The 22,455-nt window shown below is 48.3% G+C and overlaps 1 protein-coding gene across 1 annotated transcript in view; it reads right to left on the bottom strand.

The window, feature by feature from the left end:
- The window catches only part of LOC144179248 (venom metalloproteinase antarease-like TtrivMP_A), a 51,829-nt gene that overhangs the window by 28,209 nt on the left and 1,165 nt on the right, over nt 1–22,455 (bottom strand). Inside the window, exons 2-7 of the mRNA XM_077707536.1 lie at nt 22,239–22,411; nt 10,137–10,226; nt 5,046–5,181; nt 3,186–3,275; nt 1,245–1,357; nt 761–841 (exon numbers count right to left, since the gene is read on the bottom strand). Of these exons, the coding sequence (XP_077563662.1) occupies nt 761–841; nt 1,245–1,357; nt 3,186–3,275; nt 5,046–5,181; nt 10,137–10,226; nt 22,239–22,411 (683 nt within the window). The remainder of the gene's footprint in view (nt 1–760; nt 842–1,244; nt 1,358–3,185; nt 3,276–5,045; nt 5,182–10,136; nt 10,227–22,238; nt 22,412–22,455) is intronic.

Below are 22,455 nucleotides of genomic sequence, written 5' to 3'. Positions count from 1 at the left end.
GATTGTGGGGTTTAACGCGCCGACGCAACGTAGGCGATGAGGCGTGCCGTAGTGGAGGGCTCCGGATTAATTTTGACCACCTGGGGATCTTTAACGTGCGCCGAAATCTCGTACACACGGGCGTTTTTGCTTTTCGCCTCCATCAGAAAAGCGGCCGCCGCGGCCGGGAATCGAACCCGCGACCTCGTGCTCAGCAGCGCAACGCCTTAGCCACTGAGCCACCGCGGCGGGTGCATAGAAATAGTGATCATTATGCAAAGGTTGTTGTTCCGCTACTAAGGGCATGCTTTTTAAGTGCAATTATTTTGATAATAATGCATGAAAACATTTCCTACAACCGACTATTGCGTCCGTAACTTTAACAATGAAGAATGAAGCTAGTAATGTAAAAGAAACACTTTCGTTGATGCCGTATACCAAATCAGAGCATTCAATACGAAGCGCCCAAAACATTCAAATCAATATACCTGTCACTGGACGTTGAGCACATTTTAGATATATTAAGTAGTTTGTTTCAAGTCCAATCTCCCTTCCCAGTCTGGAAACACGTTCATGCCCTTGTGAGAGCATGAGCGACATTCAGAAAAAGAGGCACTTTGTTTACAGTCATCGTGTTGTTTTCACCTATTTGAATTATTCTTTTCTTATTGAACACCAACCTAACGGATTCACATGCAGCTTTGAGGAGAAACGGGGAAAGTACGTTGACCACAATTTATTTTTGTCTGCCCAGTTTCTTACGTGTAAGAGTCTAGCTTACCGAACTAAAGATTACGATCCCAGTCACCATTAAGTGAAGTATAACTATGTGGGATTGAAAGCTTTGTAGCTTTAGGTTCATCTGTAAAAAAACAGAAGGGCAATCATGCATTATTGCATGACCACTCGATGCAGCACATTGTGAAATATTCTTGTGCGCCTCATCCTTCATTTCTCCCTGCCGCGAAGAACTCCTCTACTTCTAGTAAATAAGCAATCTGCGTTCGCTGTGTATGGTGCAGCAAACAATTAAGTGAAAATTAAACAAAGGTTTTCGTTCACTGTAGCGCTACACATTTTGACTTTACATTGAAATATATCTACAAGACTAGAAATCAAGCTTTACCATAGAAGTGCGCGACATTCGTGCTTTGCAACTAAAAACTTTTTGTAGTTCTGGTCACGCTTTACTACTGCGCACAGCTTGAATAAAAGCACAGTAAGGTAACGAAATTACATTTGGTAAATGTTAGTGCGGTACTTACAAAGGCAGCTAGAACGGCGAAATATTCGGCAACATCTGTTTTGCTTCCCTTAAATGCTTGCATAAAGGTTGCGTCTACGGCAAAGCGAGTTTCACATGTCAGGTTCAGAGGATCTGCAAGGAAGCTGAATTAATGTTCAAAGTTCTAGAAAATTGGCCTTAAAGTTATTTTCATTGCGTTCACTCCCATTGTTGGCGACAAGTAAACAGATGCTCTCTTGACGGGCGATCTAAAGACGAACTATGTTTGTTTATTGAACATGCTAAACAAAATCTCCACGACTAAAATGTTGGTTTATTTTCTACGGGAAAGGTAGCATAAGAGGAATATTATCGCAAGTATAAAGAAATAGCAGCTAAACGTCCGTGGCTTTTAGAGGACACGTGCCCTGACACTTCAACGTATGGTACGCCACAAAAAATCACTCCACTTCTTACCATCATATTTACTTTTAGCGAATTTCGGCTAGGAATTCATAAATGTTTATTACGTATGAATGAGTGAGACACCCCACCACTTTCTTCACGTCATTACGCATGGTGTGGTCTGCGACACGTTAACATCTAACACAATATCAACGCTCTAACGAAAAAAAGCGCAGTTTTAACTCGAGTGACTGAGTACACAAAACGTAAAAACCTTTCACTGCTTTCATCACCTTTATTTTTAGCATTCGCTTACTCTACGGAGTTTTGGACCAACTCGGAGAACAGGCAACACACATCTCCTCATGGGAACTTTGGATTTGGATATGCAAGCGTGCGCATCTTCAAAATACGCTTTGCTTTTGTGTTCGTCTCGTTCCCGTTGGCGTGAAGGTTCAAGCTTTCACAACTTTCTCCTAAATGTAGCACCGTCAGGTCACATAGGGGCTTATCTTGCTAAAATAATTAGTGCACGCGTTTAACGCCCCGAGCGGTGAGAATTTACAAAACATTATGCAGTATACCTCGCATTAGCAAAAGAACTACCTGCTCCTATTCTCTTTGCGTTGCGCCCTAAACCACTTATGAACGTAGGTACCATGCAAAATATTCCCTGGTCTGCTCTCTAGTGCGATGGCGCACTTTTTACAACGCTGCTATGAAAGGTTACAGTGAGGCAATGAGGGAGGTTTAGGAAGCTACTAGCATTTTATAGTACCAGTTTGCGAATACTGAATGACAATTCTAACTGTAGATATGTAGGTAGTTGACTTCCGGGTACCTACCTTTTTGTGAGCACACCCGCAGCTAATTTTCTTGATATTGGCCCGTTTAAAAAATATATACATATATTTTTTTTTTGGCAAAAGTAGAATTGCGCACGACACTGCGGCTGCGGGATGGCCCCTGTTCCTTGCCACGACCGTTTTGGTGTCCGTTTTGAATTACAATTATTTTATATAAAGAGCGACATTGTCGGGACACAAGGTTTTGACTGTTATCAAGAATTTACCCTTTACACTTCCCAATAGAGGAGCATCGCTCAGCTAAGCTGGGTGGTCGTGGACCGCTGGGCAGAAGTTTGAACCACCCAGCAATAATTAGTCGCTTTTTTCGCGAGCGTTTCTTTTTTTGCGAGTGCGCGACGTCCTCGCCCAACTACCAACCTAGTTCGTGTAAACCTCGTATCCACGCAATAACAGCATCGCATACAAGATCACATAACCCTTTCCACAGAAGGCACTTTATTAAAAATGCGGAAAAACAGAAAAAAAAATTTTAAAAGGAACCTCCGTAATAATGGAATCATCGCATGACCCATGAGGAGAGTAAGAGTTTTTACTGAGTAAATAAAAGTAAGTATGCGCACGAATTCAAATGTATACTCCTGGTATACATTGAAAGGAGTTTTTGCTTGGGTGTTTATTCTTAGCTTCTGGCGGACGAAAGCACAGGTGCTGCCTGTAGCGCAATATTTTTTTTTTACCTAGAAAATAAATCAAACGCATATACTTACAAAGGCCACCTTCAGATCTTTCTTCAAGGTTTATGCGCTGATATTTATCCGCAACTTCGTGCAAAAGAGTGAGCTGAGGTTCTTCGCGGCCTGAAAGTATTTGCAGACCCCGCAAAAATTGGTCGTCAATGTATGGCTTACCAAACAATCAAGCCATTATCTCACTCAAGCTTAGTCAAGCTTTAGCTTAAAACTGGACATATTACTTTCGTTCATTATTCTTATTATTGAGGCTGGCAATATTTCCGTTATTCTTCCGCCACGTAAAATAAACTTCGAGTAGTACGAACACCAAGCATTGCATTGTGATTTCTTGTACTGAATGTAAAAGCTGGTCTCTATTGGCGCTCGGCCACCCTGAGCTGGGAAGTTCCTTGTCGGCGAGGCGGCCGTTTTGTGAGTACACATCAATCTGTGTACGGAAGCGTTCATGCCAGTACTGGCAGACAAGCCAGCGACGGTGACGGGACGCGAAAATTTGGATTGGTGGTTTGTATCATGATTGACTCCAGTGACGTGGGGGCGGGGGACGTTTTCACCCGTCGTGGAGCCCTCTTCATGACGCTGCGCTCATGAGGTCATCGCTAACGTCTGGAGAATGCGGCAGCCTCGTCGCAGTGCCACTAGCGAATGTGTGCGCGAGTTGCGTAACGAATAGAAAAGATTGCACCCATCACGTAGTATGTTAAGAGCGCTGCGATCGTGGCGTCATCGTCATCGACAGGTGTGCATTGAATGTGGTGCCAAATACGACTCTTAGGGGTCATGGTAGCTAGTGGCTTATTCTGCTGCTCGGCTATGGCGTTCTATCTTTCAGATAGAAAATTACGCGGCCTTTGAGTTCTTTTTTTGAGGGTGGCCTGGTGGATTGCTTCATCTGCGTTATGTCTGTTGCGGAGGGCCTTCCAACTAGCTACTTACTTGTGTACGTGCTGGCAGGCTTGGTTGAAAAATGGCTGTACTTATTGGCACCCTTTCAAGGCTCTTTTTGCGCCGCGCGGAGTCAAAGCCGGCTGCAAGGATGAGGCGCAGGGGCAACTCCCGTTGTCGTTCTTAAGCTGTCCCGGAGTATAGCTCTGACGACCGCTGTAACCGACCGAGTACGAAAAGGAGGGAGCGAGACACAAAGAGATCACAAGAGGTGCGTAGGCCGTGCGGTCGCCCTGTGGTCTGGCGAAGCGCGATTCTCCGAGGTTGACGGCAACTTCCTCACAACGTGTTGTTAGCGGAAGTGCGTACGTGACTCAGCTAACTGGAGCTCTTGCTCTGTGATTGCGGGTACTGCAATCTCAATCACGTTAAGCCCCAACTTAAACAGTTGTAATATAGCATCTCGCAGTTCCTCGGCCACGTCGTTCAGCCCTCCCTATAAGGTTCTGTAGAGTGCCTCGCCCAAAGTGGGCTGAAAATACGCGAACTTTTTCGCACTTGTTTACTAGCGTTAGGTACATTGACGCTACTTGATAGATAAGTCGAATTTTTCCGTTATGTTTGGGCAACATGCGTTAGAGCTTTCCCTATACTCTTAAACGCGATCGCCTGCATGCGTCTCCTGTAACGATGAGGAAAGACGTCTTGCGAGCTGACATATTAGTTTGAACCTTCTTGCGCTGTGTCAGATGTGCTGGGCAACAAGATCGAGTATTCGGAGAGGGTTTGGGGGAGGGGGAGACAGCAAGAACAATAACCCATCATTCTAGTGATACTGCCCTACACAAGAGTTTAGCCCCATTTTTTTTTTTTTTTTTTTTGGGGGGGGGGAGGATCTATCACTGCACGAACGTTACAACGAGGTAAAAATCGGGCAAGATGGTAATCGGTAAACAATAGGGCATATTTTATAAAGAAAGGAATGCATACCTTCAAAATAGACGGGAGAATTTCCATCGGTCGCTTTATTCTCAATGGGAACGATCTCGTGAGGAATTCCAGACGGCAAATTAGCGCCGGTGGAATCTAATGGCTGTATCCTACTGTGTCCTTCTAAAATCCCTGTCTTTAAAGAAAAGAAAAAGTTAGGCGTTAGACCATAGACCTGTCCACATTTCTCGAAAAACATTTCTCAAACAAATTTATTTTGTTTTGAAACAAGTGACGGCGAGAAAAAAAATTAAGAAACGATATTGCTTAAAGATGCGATTGTCTTAAAAAAATCACGCATAAAATAACAAGGCATGTTTATAATACCCATAACATGAAGTGCCCGACCGACCGGCTAACTGACTATCCTCAACGCCCAGCCGAAACTGGTGGACCTATAATAGAGAGACTCACAACTTCCGTGCTACGTATGTTTCTCTCGTGGTGTAAGGGATCACCAAGGCGTTGTTTTCTGAAATTATGTCCGTAACAGAGGAAAAGGGGGAAATGGTGTTTTTCCATTTTCGTGATTATCTCACTCAACCACACAGGTATGGATTTGTTGCTTTTTTTTTTTTTGCTGATATATGTAGCCGGTAAGAATCAATAAAAAGTAGTTTTGCGGCTTTGCCCTAATCGACACTGTGGCGCTAATCTGCATTTCGGAGCAAATTGGCTGCTTTTGAAGATACTGTAATATATGTTTTACTGCATGGTACATCCGATGTTTTAAAGACGATAGTCTTTCTTGGGCTACTTCAACCAAGAAATTTTGGTCTGACTGTATGTCTGTTTATCTGTCTGCCTGTCTGTCTCTCTGTCTGTCTGTCTGTCTGTCTGTCTGTCTGTCTGTCTGTCTGTCTGTCTGTCTGTTTGTTTGTCTGTCTGTGACACGATTCAACCACCCAGACAAAGCGAAACAAAATCTGCGCAATAGTGTTATATACTTACTGCCAATTCTAAACGTCTAAGCCCGGTGTCAATGATCATACTTGTCAACATTGTTGCACAAGAACAAAAAATTACGCAGAAATAAGGCAGAACATCAATACATAGGTGATATTTTCAGTGTTCCTTTATGAAAAAATTTCTGGATGCTTGGTTGTTGCGATAGCAAATAATACACTATATGTACTGGAGAAAACCGTCGCCTGCTGTTGCCCGCGCGTCCGGCGGAATTTGAGAAATCACACGGCAAAAGCAACAAAAGGTTCTACTGGATAGGTTTCGCGTTTCCTTTGAATATTAAGGAAATGTGGTTCTACAAACGTTGAAGTAGGGCGCCTCGATTCACGCGCATCTCCGCCGTACTGCAGCGCTGGCATCGAGGAACCCGGCCTTGTATTTTTTTTTATATAAATGTTGCTCCTACAAATGCGCTAAACTTATTTTAAGGATTTTGCCCTGTGACGGCACGTAACGGGGGAAGAGAATGTTTTCAAATTGCATCCCTGGCGCGCCGAAAAGCCCAAGCGGCGATGCCAATCACCAGCCAAATTGATTGGTCTGGATGCTTCGAATTTCACGAGTACATCATCCCTATTCTTGTGTAAGCGCTCAATATGGCAGATTTTTTTTTTTTTTGAATGCGCCTTTGAAATGCACCTGTTTAGACTTTCCGTAACAATATGCCTCCCGTAGAGTCCATGTTAATAGAGAGTTTTATCACTCCGTATGATCCGTCTGGTCCGTAGTTACCGTGTTGACCGGGACCCGACTGGGCATGCGCGCGCAGCAAGGGCGAGGACGCGCACCGCACCTTGACGAATGCGCTGCCATGGCGAAGGCCGGCCCGCGGAACTAATACACCCTACCGCGACGAATGCACAGGTGCCTCGGCGGGTCCCGGTCAACACGGTACGCACGTACAGCACGAAGCATACAAAGTGCTAAAGCTCTCTATTTAGTATAAAAAACTGCGTAGTGGTGACTATCCATCACACCCACTGTGATTACACCCCCCCATTGCTAGACAGAAAGAAAGCACTTTTACTGACATGAAAGATTCGGGCGCTGTGGGCGCCACCCGAAGGGTAGCGACGACTTTGTACGCTCGAGTGATCAGCTTCTTCTGGAGCTGGGGTCAAAGCGGAACAACGTCTCCACTCACTGGTCAGGCGAATTTAGGAGGGAAGAGGTATTCGGCAGAAACCCACATTTTGTGTTGGGCCGCGGCCCTCTGACCACAGCGGCATGCGTAAGCATTCGTTTGAGCGCACTATCTTGGAACAATTTGTTTCAGGATATATTTCTAATTAGACACGAGTTCCAGGCGTTTCCTGTAACAACACGCCTCCGGTAACAGCCCATGTATTGACAGCAGGCGGAAGTTCTTAACTGTGCACAGCTCCACCGCGAACTAATGAGGACAAATAAGAAATAACTCAACGCCGGTTTTACCTATTAGTGACATTAGTATGGGGGTCCACCCGGGCATTGCCGGGTACTACCGTTAATGAGTTATAAAGCCGCCCCAAAGCGTTGGGTTGATTCCCCCTTCATGGAAACAACAATTTTATTAGCCCTGCAGGTGGAACCAACGCCTTCGGGCCAAGAAAAACGCCTGCACTTTATAAAACATAGCAAAGAAAAAATGCTGGGTAAACATCACACTGTACTCTAGCTTCAGATCACATCAAAACTTCAGCCTTTTTTTTTCGCATAACGGCGAACATTTCCCAATCTTCATCATATCAGGTGGGAGCACGAGGTCGCGGGTTCGATTCCCGACCGCGGCGGCCGCTTTTCTGATGGAGGCGAAAAGTAGAAACGCCCGTGTGTTCGGCGCACGCTAAAGATCCCAAGGTGGTCCAAATTAATCCGGAGCCTTCCACTACGGCGTCCCTCATCACCTGTGCAGTTTCGGCGCGTTAAACCGGCACAATCAACCAGCTCTGAAGTTCGCTGCAGCTGAGATTCTCCGGGAGATACGGTATTGCAGGTAACGAACTGGCCAACAAATGACGTGGCCGCCAAACGCTACGACAGGTTGATTATCGCCTGAGAAGGTGGCTTTTAATGTCGACTGGTAGCGCTCTCTTTTTTGAACAGGCAATCCCGTCGATGTCGTTAATAAGAGGTCAATGTTGTATTCAGCAGGAGGTTGAACAGGTGGTCAAAGTCGTATTCAAAGCACTTCTGCACCGGAAACCTTTATTTGGTACGTTCTTTGTTATGGAAAGTCGTCGCGATGTGTTGTCATTGGCCGGATCAACAATATTTTTCAGCTACTGCGACGAAATACATGCGTACACAGAATTCCCGCACGCTGCACGGCACCGCGCCGGCGCCGGCACTCAGTTATCACATAGTACGTATACCCATTGATTACTTTCAGCACCTGTCGTGAGTAGCAAACACCGCATCATACTGCAATAATGAACAGCATTTGGAACAGCGCTGAAAGAACAGGCACACAGACAAGACAGTCGTACAGGCACTGATGATACAGACGATACAGGCGATATAGACGCAACGCCTGTATACGCCCATCTGGCTTCTGTCTCCGTCTTGTTAGCGCTGTTTAAAATGCAACCACACGACTAGCTCAGCTTTTCTTACTGCTGCAGCAATGAGCAGGTATTACAAGCTTGTATTCAATTCTGCATCTTTTCTCTTCAGCCGAGCCTGGTAAAGTTTCTCCTCAAAACATCGACCTGTCGTCTTTTAAGAAAACGCCCAGCTTATTTTTCGTGCGGCTACTCATTGGCGTGTTGCGGACGCTCTGAAATTGGCTGCGCAAAGCACAGCAGTTTGCTTATGAGCGTTCTTTCCCTGCAGTTTCCATCTTAACCACTTCATGATAAAACTCGCGTGCCATGCTGCCTGGACAGCGTAGACGAAATCAGGGTTTGCCGGAAGTAACAGAGAGAATACTTGCCCGATTCAGGCACATACATCATGAACCAAACATAGGGCCGCTTTGCACCCAGCGTAGTACATGGAGCGGATTACGCGCCACAGTATTAACCTTCTTGTAGCGAGGGCTACAATGTCCGTATTGTCGCTGTTTCGCTGTGACCAGTGCCGCACCGCGAGCTGCGCGGTTCCCTAGCCGGCAGCGGCTCCTAGGGAAGCTGCGGCGGCTAGTAACCTAGAGATTCTCTAGCCGGCGCTGCTGGCATCACCACTCACCGCGCCCAATAATTAAATAAATTAATTTATTAATTAGGCAATAAATAAATAAATAAATACCAATAAAAAAGAAATATAAAAATAAAGGAATGGAAAAACAAATATAAAAAAAATTAAAATTACAAAAATAAGAAAAAAAAGAAAAAAAAAAGGGGCGGCTCGCTGGAATTCGACGGCAGATATGGAAAGTGAGTCAGAAAGACTGAAAGAAGCCAGGCTTCGTCGTCGGAACGAAACCAAGAGAAGGCAGCGAGCCGAGGAGACGGAGGAAGAACGATCCGCACGCCTCGAGAAGCGTCGTAACCGTACAGAGAACCAAGCTAAACAATAACATTAACCGTACCTCTCGCTCCGCACACCCAGGCATAACTGAGTGAAGCCACTGCCATTTTTTATAGAGGTTTTTTTCTTGCGCAACTAATACAAGCTTTGTTTAGGCCAAAACCAGTTTAGAATCTAATGGATTTTGAAACTTGTATTGTAAAAAGAAAGGGCATTAAATAATTCATTCTATCCCCCCCCCTCCTGTAATTTCTTCTTTCACTAGAATTTCGTGTGATGAGGGCTTAGTTGCCAGAGTCACTTTCTAGGTAAGCATTTACGTGCAATCTATATTCGCTCATTACGTTGACACGCCATAAGAACCAGTTGCTCTGACACCAGCCTTTCGTGAATATTTAGCACCAAGAAATACACTGAAACCTTAATGAGGCATCATGACAGCTACAGCAATGGGCTTTCAGCATTGAGCCCAACGATTGCCTTATTTCTGAACTGCTGTTCCGCTCAAATAGCCTGCCAAATTTCACAAAACGAAGTGCTATGTTTTTCGCTAAGCATGCATCCGGATTTTGTTACCGAAGTTCTAGAGACCAAGCTGTGTTTAACGAGCTCTAACTTGTTTTCATTCTTTTCAGGGAGCACGTTTCCCACTATGTATAAACAATGCGTACTTACAAGCCTCAATCCTCCATTGCGCGTCACCATCAGGGCTGCGTGACTTTCAGGATCGTGATAAAGGTTCCTTTCCATCCTTCTGCCATTCATCTGAAAAAATTAGTGAACAGCTTATGTTTAAAGCCATTGGGAATAAAATCAAAGGGAAGCAACATTGCTTTAGAACTTTCTTCCAGGCTTCATGCTCACTTAGTTTATCGCCCAATGCGTCTATCGGGCGTACAAACATTTATGTACCCGTGGGCTACGTCTGTTTTTTTGTATTCAGTGCCCTTCGGTATGTTTTAATGCGAGAACGGGAATCTACAACCACGAAGTATCACACCGCCTTACAACGTTGAAGAATGGGCAAAGTGTGCCAATGTTTTTCTCTGCATTCGAAAAGTTGTGCATTTTTCCCACGAATTTTTTCTCAGGACGTGGGCTTAAAGCAAGCACGGCCGAGTCCAAGTATACTTAGGGGAAATCGGGGTGGCACTACGAAGCTTCAGCCCAAGCCACCACGCCCTCCCATGACCGCCGTGCTCCAAAACAGTGATTCTCAAATGTGGTTGCGTGATAATGACCCACGCGAACCCCCCGGCGCCCCCACCCCTACTTTTTTTCCTTTTCAATCTTTTTGGCCTAAACTCTCTGCAAAACGCAAAATGAGTGGCTTTGGCTCATACAGGTGCACTTCTTTGACTTACCCGCAAAGCACTCGCTTTAAAGTCGGCTTTTTTACGACACCGCAGCCATGCAAAAAAAAAAAAATAAATAAAACAGGCGCACGAACTTTTGGCGTACGTAAAGTGGCCGGGAGAGACAGCTATGGGGGCAAATTGTTTGGCAGTAAGTATGATCATACTTTGTTGTTGCGTGCCACATCACATTTAAAGGCAGAGATGTTTAAGCTCTTGGTTGCGCCATCCATACGCAAAAAAATACCAAGAAAATGTCGAGCGCACGTGAGTGTGCGTCACGTGAGAGTGCCCGGCGGCACGTGCCCACTTGGGCCATTGGACAGGAATCGGGCCTAAGGAGGGCCAATGGGCCCGATTCCTAAAAGTGTAAGTTTGAAACTTAAACATTTGAATTAAGAAGAGCATGTAATCACAAGTCACTGAGGAAACAGCATCGCCAACAAAACGGCTGTCTGCTCCTGACGTCACTCCTTCCGCTTTCATAACGGCAACCACCTGCACTCATAAAACTCGGAGCCGCGCTCTGTGCCCTGCACATGTTAGATGGACAGAGCAAAGAAGATCCGGACGCCAAAGAAAAGGCGGCTGATCAGGAAGGGCGGTGCGCTGCCAGGTGAGAATGCAGCCGCCCAGAATAACAAGAAAAAGTAGTAGTTCACGCCTTCAACTGCGACGGGAGCGCTCGACGAACAATTTGCGGCGGTGGATGAAGTATTCGAAGACTTAAGAGGGCACTGCAAATAAAGCACCTAAATACTTTGCGTTTAATTTGGTCTTATGCGGTCGAGCGCCACATATATAGGCAGTGTAAGGTCCACTTATGAGATTAGCGGCCAGGCGCCCGAGCTGCGCGTGAGAACCCGCCGCTCTGTCTGGTGGCCCAGCACTATAGACTCTACGCTGCAGCCGTCGCCAATTCGTCCCGGCGTGCACGGGAGACGGATTGTCTGGCCCACCGCATACCACAGGGATAATACCCCATTGAGAAAGTAGATGGCGCCGTCGGATTCCGGGAACCACCGTCGGCGTGACGCGCGGAGGTGGTGGGATTACCGGCGTCGAAGCGCGCGCCGTGCAAGAAACCATTGTTAAAGCGCCCCTACCAGGGCACTGCACTGTCGCCGTCTTTCACTTTCACCCCGCGGGGTCGCCCGCACCTGCTCGTCTGCGAGCGTGCCGTTGACCCGAAGATGGCGGCGCCTCATTGAATATTCCGTGGCGTGCTGAGTGACAGCTGTCCACGTGAATGTAGGCACTCCCATACGCGTGTACGAACGCTACAGGGGCGTTCCCGAGAGAGGGTGATCTCGAGGTTTTATAATGCCGAACTTGGCCGTTGGAAATCGTCCTGTCAGAGCGCCGAGCTGGGCAGTTCCCGGCGGGACAAGGAGTCTCGACCGTTAAAGCTAGGTTGGGATTTGGGAGCCCCCTAGTTGAGGTTAAGATCGCGTCGGAGGTTTACGGTGCAGCGCCTACCGGGCAACTAGACGGATCTTGCGGCGAGACAGAGTCTCGGCCGTCGTTTGTCGAGCGGTTTGTGTACGCTCCGAGGATAGGAGAGTTAGACGAAGTTGAGAAGCTCAAGTGATCTGTGCGCACTAGGAGCTAGCGTATAGCTGAAGTTGGAAGTTTTTCGTTTTTATTACTCCTGTACCCAGTTTTCCTACTGTAAATAGCTGTATATAAACTCTTCGTTTCATTTAATCAACCCCAACGCCTCGAGTTCGTCAATTCGACTGCCATCTCCAAGTACTTCAACACCATCGCCCTGCCAGCCTCCTGCCAAATCAACCGGAGCCCGGGCGATTGGGTTCCTGATCGACACCGGACTTCGGGGAAACGATGTTTACTGGCGCAGCCGACAGGATTTGGCAGAAGAAATCGCCAGGCCACAACCAGGGGCAGCAAGCAGACGCCAGCCCGCCTTCATCGGCGGCGGCCGAGCTCCGCGCGGAGTGGAGCGGCAGAGCCAACCAGCGCACGGGGCCAACGACGCGGCAGCCGACCACCGGAGTTACGGGTGAGTGGGATTTCTTGCGCTTCGTTGTGGCGGTGTAGGCTGAGTCTGCGGTTGCATGGTAGTCACGCGGAGCATGCTGGCGAACATGGCGGAAGGAGACGGAAATGGTCAGACGCATGAGGCGCCACCTCAAGGAGGAGCAGCGGCAGGGGGGGGGTCCAAGCGGAGTCCGAAACAATAATTATTAGACGAATGGAATTGGAGTTTCAGGAACGAGAGGGAAGAGGGGCGCGGGAATCGAAGGAGCGCATGCAAAAACTGAAGCTCGAATCTGAAGAGCGGTTGCGAACGTATCAGTTGGAGCTGGAGCGGAGATGGCAGACGCCCTTGCGCTCGGGCACCCGCGAGCAGAAACAATGGGGCACAGATCCAGCCAGTTGTATGGCGACAGCGAAGTGTAATGGTTCCGGCGAATGTTTGGAAGTTGAACATTGTGATGACAAAGTAAGCAGCCGTGACTCCCTACACGAGGCTAGCATTTCCGCCGGTGTCGAACGAGTAGAGACGGACGTTGGGATGAGGAGCGTCGAGGTAAGCGCGTCCGGGGATACCGTAGATCGGTGTAATGAAGCGATGCTCGAACATGACGAGCAGCCTCGCAGGCAAAGTTTGGGGATGGAGCTACAGCGCATAAGGCAGAACCCGTCGAGCGGGCCCAGTTATGCACTGACAGCAAAGTTGGATGGGGGCAGCCCGTTTTTCAATTTGAAGCCGCGCGAGAACGAGATAAGCGGCCGTGGCTGCGCACGGGAAGCGAGCGGCTCAGCCGGGAACAGCTGCATGGAAATGGAAGCGAGAACGCGGAGCATCCCAGCGAGCGCGTCCGGTATAGGAGCAGAGTCAAGGTATAGCCCCGTTGTCGCAGGTGTAGAGCCGCCAGCTGCTTTTGCACCGGGCACTGCGCTAATGCAGGCTGAACTTGTAGGCACGGGCAGTACTCAAATTCTAATCGGTGACCGGAGGAGACTGGAGCCGCGCAGGAAAGTCTTGCGGCCCGCCGCGCTCCCAATTACGCTCGAAAGTTGCACGAGAAAGCGAACGCCGTGTCGGGCGTTCAGGAGCTCGCCCAGAAGAGAAACGAGATAGAAGACGAGAAAGCAATTGACGAGACGCAGCGAAAAAGAGACGGAGTTGACGATCAGGCTGAGGAAAAGCAGGAGTTAAAGGTGGATAAGGGAGCTGAGAAGGTAGACTGGGTTGAACATGTAGAAAATGGAAGAGGAAGTGAGAGAGAACGCGAGAAGACGGAGGATGAGGAGCTCAGAACGTTTGAAGAGGGTAGGAACGATACGGAGATGTCGCGTGGGTTTGGTAGTCTTGATGGTGAGAGTGTAACCGAGGAAGCCGATGGAGAACTCGAAAACGCATGCGCGGAGACTGCGAAACCAAGAGGGAGAGCTCTCGAGGAGGTTGCGAAGAAGAGGGAAAAACCATCTGAGGAGGCACCTACAGTTGAAACAGAGGAACGAGACGCAATCGGCGATATCGCGAAACCGGTGTCTGAGATAGAGCTTCGTAGCTTTAATGTTGGTTGCGGCCATTACCCAGGTTTAGTCGGGAGCCGCGCTGGAGGGGTTGGCGCACTAAGTTCTGGGACCTGGCAGTGTGTCACCGGCCCTAGTTCTGAGTTGGGCCAGGATGAGTGCGTGCTGGGACAGCCGAAAAACTGTCTTTGTCAGGCCGCTGCTCAGAATACACCTAGCGTGCACAAGCGGTTTTTGGTAATGACAGGTGCTTATGAGGTTGTGGTTGTGGGGCAGTCTGTGCGTAGGGGAAAGAATGATCCCGAGAAGGTAGTCGCGTTCGCGGGCCGCCATTCCGCTCCAGCATCAACCCTGCGCTCACGCTGCCAGCGCAGAGCATCGCCTTACGTTGGGGCATTGGAGAGGCATGGCCACTTGGCCTATGGGACAGGAAACAGTGTCGTATTTTGTGATACCACTCCGTCTTCCCCGAAGTTGTGTTCGCCTCATGGGGATAAATTGTCGAGACTTGCGTTGACATTGCAACGCTACGCGGTCTGGATCATCTGCAGAGGGGGCTGGAAGTACGCGAATGCACTCCCCTGCTTTCAGATTGTTGCTTGGGGAGGCTAGCATCGAATTGCCACCGAGCCTTAACATCGCCACGACGGACGTGAATGTTCCCGTTCACCCGTCCTTTTTCGTTGGTGGTGTGTGTGTGCGTGTGGCGCGGTTTGGCGCGATGAGATGCCTTGAGTGCTCGATCCATGCACCGAATTGACCGATCGGCGCACCGAACCGAACTTTCTATGCACCGCAAGGGAGCGAAAGCACAGCTGAACATTCTCGAAGGAACGTTATCATGCTACGCCGTCACGGAGAACATTTGCGTGCGTGCTCATAGGGACAATGCAAACTTTCTTAACGTTTTATTTTTGTTGACTGCGAAATGGCCCCTGTTCTTTGCCAGTCCTTATTCCTTCTCTTCTTGTTGTCGAGTGCCGGAATGTGCGTGCGTGTTGGCAGTGACAGCGCCCATCAGTGTTATACGTTGAGCTGTCTCGTTGTTCGTGGCGTTTACGCGCCCCGGAGACACGACCCAATTTCTTTTTACCCGCACTTAGTGTTTTTAGCATTTTTTTTTGTGTGTTTCCGGTTTGCTAGAGTATTCCGTCCCTGTTGAACGGCTAGTGAATAGGTTGTGTTTGTAGTTTAGGCGAGAGAGAGTTCGGATCAGCTGCAGAAATAGAAGGGGGCTCATTTGTGGTTATACCTAGGTCCTTCCACGTGTTTTTTTTTTTTTGTTTGTTTGTTCCGCTGTTATTACTGAAAAACAGATGAAACGAGTGGCCCTTTTAAATTCTTTTCGGATTGACTGAACCAAGAGGTCCAGTAACCCTCTTAAAGGGGGGAGTTGTGAGGTCCACTTATGAGATTGATTAGCGGCCAGGCGCCCGAGCTGCGCGTGAGAACCCGCCGCTCTGTCTGGTTACCCAGCACTAGAGACTCTACGCTGCAGCCGTCGCCAATTCGTCACGGCGTGCACGGGAGACGGATTTTCTGGCCCACCGCATACCACAGGGATAATACCCCATTGAGAAAGCAGACGGCGCCGTCGGATTCCAGGAACCACCGTCGGCGTGACGCGCGGAGGTGGTGGGAATACCGGCGTCGAAGCGCGCGCCGTGCAAGAAACCATTGTTAAAGCGCCCCCACCGGCGCACTGCACTGTCGCCGTCTTTCGCTTTCACCCCACGGGGTCGCCCGCACCTGCTCGTCTGCGAGCAGGTGCAGGCATGGTGGCGTATTTATTACTCTGCTGTTAAATGAGGCTTCCACCATTGGGCAAGCTGGGTTTGATTTTTTTTTCTTTATTAATGGTACAAAAAGCCCCGCCACATACATGGTTGAAAACCACGAATCTAGAACTATTCCGATTGTCAATACTGCAGCCTTCAAAAAAAAAAAAAAAAAAGTCGCCCTAGACCTGCTTCCGCGAGGAAAAAACGCGAAAAGGAGCCTTCCAAAGTTTTCAACAGCAGCGGCATGAACTGTTAGGGAAGCCCTACATCCGTGCGGATAGGTGGACGTATGCAATGACCCCAGGCAACCCAGCTCTATAATAATGATCCCTCTGTTACAAACAAGAATTGCGCCAATGTACAGTCATGGACAATTCAAGTACGAACTGCGGAGCGCATGGCCGAAGATACCAGTGCCGTCAGGTGGCAGCGGCCGTGGATAACGCACGGACAAGCGCAGTTGAGATGACGGCAGCGAGGTTGCGTGTCCCGCTGTGAAATGCTGGTATACTTCCCTTGTCGCCATGCCGCAAGAGGGCTGCAAGCACTGCAAGTACTACCGCCGCTGCAGCTGAAGGTATTGGTCGCGTTGAGAGCAATGCGGTGCGTAATTGCTTGCAGCTGCGGCCAGTGCTTGCATGGGTAACGCGTGCACAATCTCAAAACATACTGTTGAGATCGCCATGCTTTCTTGAAGAAGACCAGTGCACAGAAATGGAGACAAAAACAAGCACACGGTGCTTAACTTGTCATGGCACTGCATTACTTTGCGTCCGTGGTGCAGTGGTCGGGAATTGAACAATGAGATGCGCCTTTGTTTGACGGAGTCATGGCTGAGTCACTTGGCGGATTCGGGGCTTGTAGCAAACTGTAGATATACCACCGTAATTCATTGTGTGGGTTGGGAAAATTACTGGCCCAATTCTAATAGTCACAAAAATTAAGAAGATATGCAAGTCCAACTATCCTATGTCGAAATATGAGAAGCGGGGATTACTGAGCATAGTTCGGGCGTGACCCTGGTGGCCATCGTTATTTGGTCAAGTTACTGCATTCCACATGCTAAGCTATGTCCGCAATGTGACGCCGGCACACACGGGGAGCAGGCGCTTGTTTGAGCCGAGCACACAGTGGCCGCAGATACTACAGTCCAATCTCGGTACAACGAATCCCACATTAACGAACTTTACAGATTAACGAACTTTCAGGAATTCCCACGCTGACTGCCTATAGTTTTAATTTAAATTATTTCACTACTACGTACTTCGTAATTGCGAAAATTTTAAAATAACGATCGTTTTATTTAATTCCGTGCCATATTAACAACGCCTCAGAACAACTAACTCATATTTTCAAGTCCGAGGATTCTTAGATTTCAGTGAAACAATCGCGGCAACCGGAGCCGTTGGCTAGAAGACTACGACTACGCGGCAAAGCGCATTAAGCGGAGACCTTGCACCTTGCTCCGCGGTAAGCGCGATCCAATGAGAGAGGAGAAGAAGGATGGTGAGGAGGCACAGAAAAAATAGAAATGAAGAGTGGGCGGCCTTTTTAGGCGACGGCGCTAGAGTGTACTAAAAACTTCTAGTACACTGTAACGGCGCTTCGGGTTTTAGCGGTGCCATGGAACGCGGACTCATGCGCGGGGGTTATCGGAGAGTAGGTTCAGAAGACCTGGTACAACGTGGGAGGACAAAAACGGAACGCAGAAAGGAAATTTTGTTTTTTTTCGCCTATCGTTTTCGGATGCCGCAGACAAGGCAGAAGTCCGGCTTATTCCAGCGGGACAACGTGGCACAAGTCGGCTTTTTTTTTTTAAGTGTGATGCACTTTATAAGCGACCCTGAATCCGCCGTCCGCATTGCTCCTCCTCCTCTTTCCTAGCAATGGCGCGAGGAGCGGAGAGGAGCGTCTGTAGCAACGGCGCAGCGACGTCACACCCCACGTGACCCGCGCGCGCTCCGCCTCCCGCGCCGTGGCTGCGCGCGCCCGCGCCGGCTCCCGCACCGCTCCTCGCGCCGTGACGTCACATGCTCTGCAGCTGGCGCGCCTCTCCCCCCGTTAGGTTTGCACTCACCCTCGGCGCGCGCCTCTCCCCTCGCCTGACAGCTCCCCCTCGCCGGTACTGCGCCTCTCAAGGCGATGGCAGAATTACTACGCCGTGTACTCTCGGCGCAAGAAATGCATTCGCACTTCCTCACGATTCCCTTCGGGGAGGTGGGGGCAATTTTTTCATCCGCGACTGGCATTCGCTATGGCGAAGATAGCGAAGGCGGGTGCTTATCAGCACAAGGTGCAGGTAGTGGTGACCTCCGGCGTCGCGCGGCTTGCTATCTTTAGATGTTCGAAACAGGAAAATGGTGGTTGTTTATCTGCATGTGGTTCTAATCGCTACAACTTACCGCGGCCGAGGGCACAAGGACAGTTGTGGTTATCACGTTAGTGCAAACGGAACGCATGAACTAAAGAGTACCTATATCTTTCATTTTCTGTACGTGTCTAAGATTCAGGAGATACAGTATACAGGATCCAGGAAGCGCGGGCTGCTTCAGGTGGCCGAAGCAATATTCTTTCTTTTTTTTTTTTTGTGGACCCTAAAAGGATACCTCAGCTTCACCCGTCGACCAGAGGACCCACCAAAAAACTGCACTATATACGGTACTGGGCTTCGGACCGCCGAATTATAAGTAGTACGCTTATTAATCATTAATTTCTATGGGAAGCCTACCGGTGGCCCAGAAAACCCGCGTTACATCCGCACTATAAGCGGTTACGTTATAAGTGGTCTACAGCGTAATTTGTTTTAAAATTTACGATTTTCACTACAACGATCTTTCAGAATAACGAGCTATATTTGAGGTGCTCCCCTGAAGTTCGTTATACCGAGATTTCACTGTATCTAGCTCCGCATCGCTAACAATTGTTTTCAGCGCTCATGCGGTATGGCCACAAGGCAAACATTCGAGCGAGCAGAGGACAACATATCGCAGTGGGACACGCAGCCTCGCTCCCGTAATGGCAACTGCGCATGTCCGTGCGTTTTCCATGGCCGCTTCCAGGTGACGGCACCGGCATCTTCGGCCGTGCGTTCCGCGGTTCGTATTTGAATTGTCCATGACTGTACACGTGTTTGTTCCTTGTGTGGGAAAAGTCTTCCTTACCGGGTGAATTCGGTTCAAACCTTCAAACTTCGAGCGATTTACGCGTCTAAGCTACGTCAAGCTCTCTAAGAGCTTTAGCATGAGGCACTGGGTTGATCAATTTATGCTGCCAGTAATAAAAACCTTGACGAGTGATGTTGTCGAGCCTACGAGTTGATTCAAAAGATTCGTATGCGCTATGACATGACGCAATGCAAGCATGGCGTACTCCATTGCCCAGTGCCACAGGGCTAAAAACATTTTTGAGTCAGCCTCCGGTCATGCGCCTAATTTGCTCTGTTAGAGACATGCGTTGGTACCTTAAAGGGGCCATGCAGACAAAATGTAAATTTGGTTCATTGAAAATATTGCCTCGTTAGAATCATACTGACACCACTTCTAACGTAAACGTCACTCAAGTAAGCTGCATGAATAGGAAAAAAGGGAATGGCCATGCGACCCACTAGCTCCTTTCCCGCAAAGGAACCTATGATGTCATACCAGCCAGCTGTGCGATTGGCGGAGGCCGGAAAAAGCAAACGCAAATTAGGAAAAGCTTATAAGCTTGCCGAACGAGCTATTTGCGCTTAAACTTAGGGCGCATTCTTTTTATATCAGTAATAATGGTGGGACAAACAGTGGAAGTTAAGAAAATATACGTAAACATAGAAGTACCGATGCGTACTGGTGTTGGTACTGCGCGCACTATGCTTCGTTTAAATGCACAGCACTGCGGGGCTTTGTGGTTGTCTCAGACGACACTGGCCGATCGACGCAAGCGACGGGGTCTTACGTGACCATATTTATCGAGCGAGCATCATGTCTCACGAAACGATTATTTTCTCCATAAACAAAACCATTCAGGTTTTGATACGGTCACAAACCACCAAAACCAGAAAACGGCTTGGCGTGGTGTGGTGGCGCCGTCTGGGTTGAATAATAGTGAGAAATTCGTCGCTCCACACCAAGTTTAGTTGAAAGACTTGTTGTTATGATGTCATTCCAAACGTCTTTCAACCACATGTTTTTGCGCCAGAATCAAAATGTTAGCTTCAATAGATTAATTTCGCAGTGAATAAAGCATGGTTTGCTTCCGGACAGACCCTGGGGGCAATATAGAACATGAAATCTTTCGAATAAAACGAACTCGTAGTTCGTCCTCCAGGCACTTTAAGTGCACTGCGGGATCATGGCCTAGAGACAGAAAAAAAAAAGTTTATTTGAGCCCCATGGGGCTAGTCTGGGTTGTGGGTGCCTAGAAGGCGTGCTGAAGTGAAGGGCTATGAATTTATTTAGACCACATGTACTCCTTTAAGTGCTCTGAAATATTGACACAATGGTGGTTTATTATTATTCTTTTGCCTCGGCGTGGCCTGCGTGGTCAGAATCAAATTCACGTCCTTGAGATCCGCAGCAATTCGTTTGAACCACTGAGCGACCACGGATTGAGGCTTTCCCATGAAGTTCGTGCGACATCTGGGAAAAGGATGCTACTAGAACCATTTGTATGCGATTTACAAGTGATTTATGGGCTAGTTAGCTTTCTTTATTTATTCCTGTATGCATGCAAGCATTTCTTTTCCCGCTGACAACGCACGTATTTGTTCATTGAAAGCAGCAGGTCTGTCTCGTAGTTTCGCATTTATTTTGTGCAGTCACCTGCGCTTGATAGTCTGTGGTTAAATAAAAAGAAATTTGGCTTTTCTCAGAACAATCGTGCATGTTCGTATAAGTCTGATTATATCATAACAGTCTGGTCAATAACAAAAAAAACCCGAACAAGCGTGTGTGATAATGATGCAACGTTGTTTGGTTCTTACGACTGTTAATTCGATCACTTTCATTGGCGAACTTTACCAACCTTCTTGTGTGTGTGCGTCGCTAGTGCCTTACTGTGAGACAAGAAAGTTAACGACCAGGAAAAATTCCAGCACGTAAACTGGTGGGAATCAAACGGACCTACACACAATGGTAAGCCCTTGATCCAGCAACAGTACAATGCACGTGAATGACGAATTCGTGCCACAAACAGCCAAATTCAGTGAATTACGGCAACGTGCGTACAATTTGACTCCAAAATGGGATCTGCGTCGTGTCACTGACCAATACAGAACGCCATGCTTGCAATGCTCATGCCACAGCGCCGGAAGTAAATCACGCTGTACACCGTCATTCGCCAAAATGTGTTTGCTGCCTGATTGTACAGCTCAATAAATTGCATTTGGGTAAAACTGAACCCCAGTACTGTCCCATAGTGTACTATGCATTGAAATCCGCCGCGGTGGCTCAGTGGCTAAGGCGTTGCGCTGCTGAGCACGAGGTCATGGGTTGGATTCCAGGCTGCGGCGGCCGCTATTCTGATGGTGGCGAAAAGCAAAAACGCCCGTGTGTACGATATTTCGGCGTTGTGTACGAGTGACTAAGAGGTTGGAGGGAGGACAGAAAGGAGGAGGAGAAGGAGGATGAAGGGAAGGGAAGGGAAGGAAATTTATTTCGTCCCCCCACACCTCTTACAAAACCGGAAAATCACTGTTGGCGCAGTTCCCACCACATCAATAAGGACGATCACTTAAGATCAAAGTACACTGAACTGCCATCATGTGCCAAGTGCGCAGGCGGAATAACTCTGGGTAGTATTATTTCATTGCGCGTCCTTGATGACAGGACGCGGAGTGGTACCTACCTACTGTGGTCACGTTAGGGTAACGTCCCCCATTACATAAACACTGCCACCAATACAATACTACTCGCGTTAACTTAGGTACTCATCCCTTGAAAGAATGGGTTCTACCTAAAGTTTCAACGGGGGCTGCCGGCATTCCATCTACGCGAGAAACAGTTGTATGACAGCCATCCAGACATTTAAACACCGCACAAACTAATAAAATGATAATCGCGGAGCTCGGGCAAAGCCTTGCACTCGAGAACAAACTCTGTGTTTCTGCAACACGTGGCTGTTGCACAATGACACACATCGCCATTAAATTGTCTTACCCGATGAAGAACTTGATGACCTCCCTCAAAAGTTGTGATGTCGAAGTCTTCCTTCAGCACGCTAGCCTTTCTCAGCGTTAAGGTGGTGTCATCTCGCACTGCAACGACGAGCTCTCCGTCCCCGCTGCGTTCTTCCAAGAGCCGCGGAAAAACAATGGATGACGGTGCTGCACCTGGGTTGGTCAAGCACGGACAGGGTGACAAGTCCATACACCCA

This window comes from Haemaphysalis longicornis, unplaced genomic scaffold (assembly GCF_048455015.1).
Source record: "Haemaphysalis longicornis isolate Haplotype H1 unplaced genomic scaffold, Haemaphysalis longicornis Haplotype H1 scaffold_4, whole genome shotgun sequence".
Classification (NCBI taxonomy): domain Eukaryota; kingdom Metazoa; phylum Arthropoda; class Arachnida; order Ixodida; family Ixodidae; genus Haemaphysalis; species Haemaphysalis longicornis.
The sequence above is the reverse complement of the archived record's forward strand: the minus strand, read 5'-3'. Positions and strand labels throughout refer to the sequence as shown.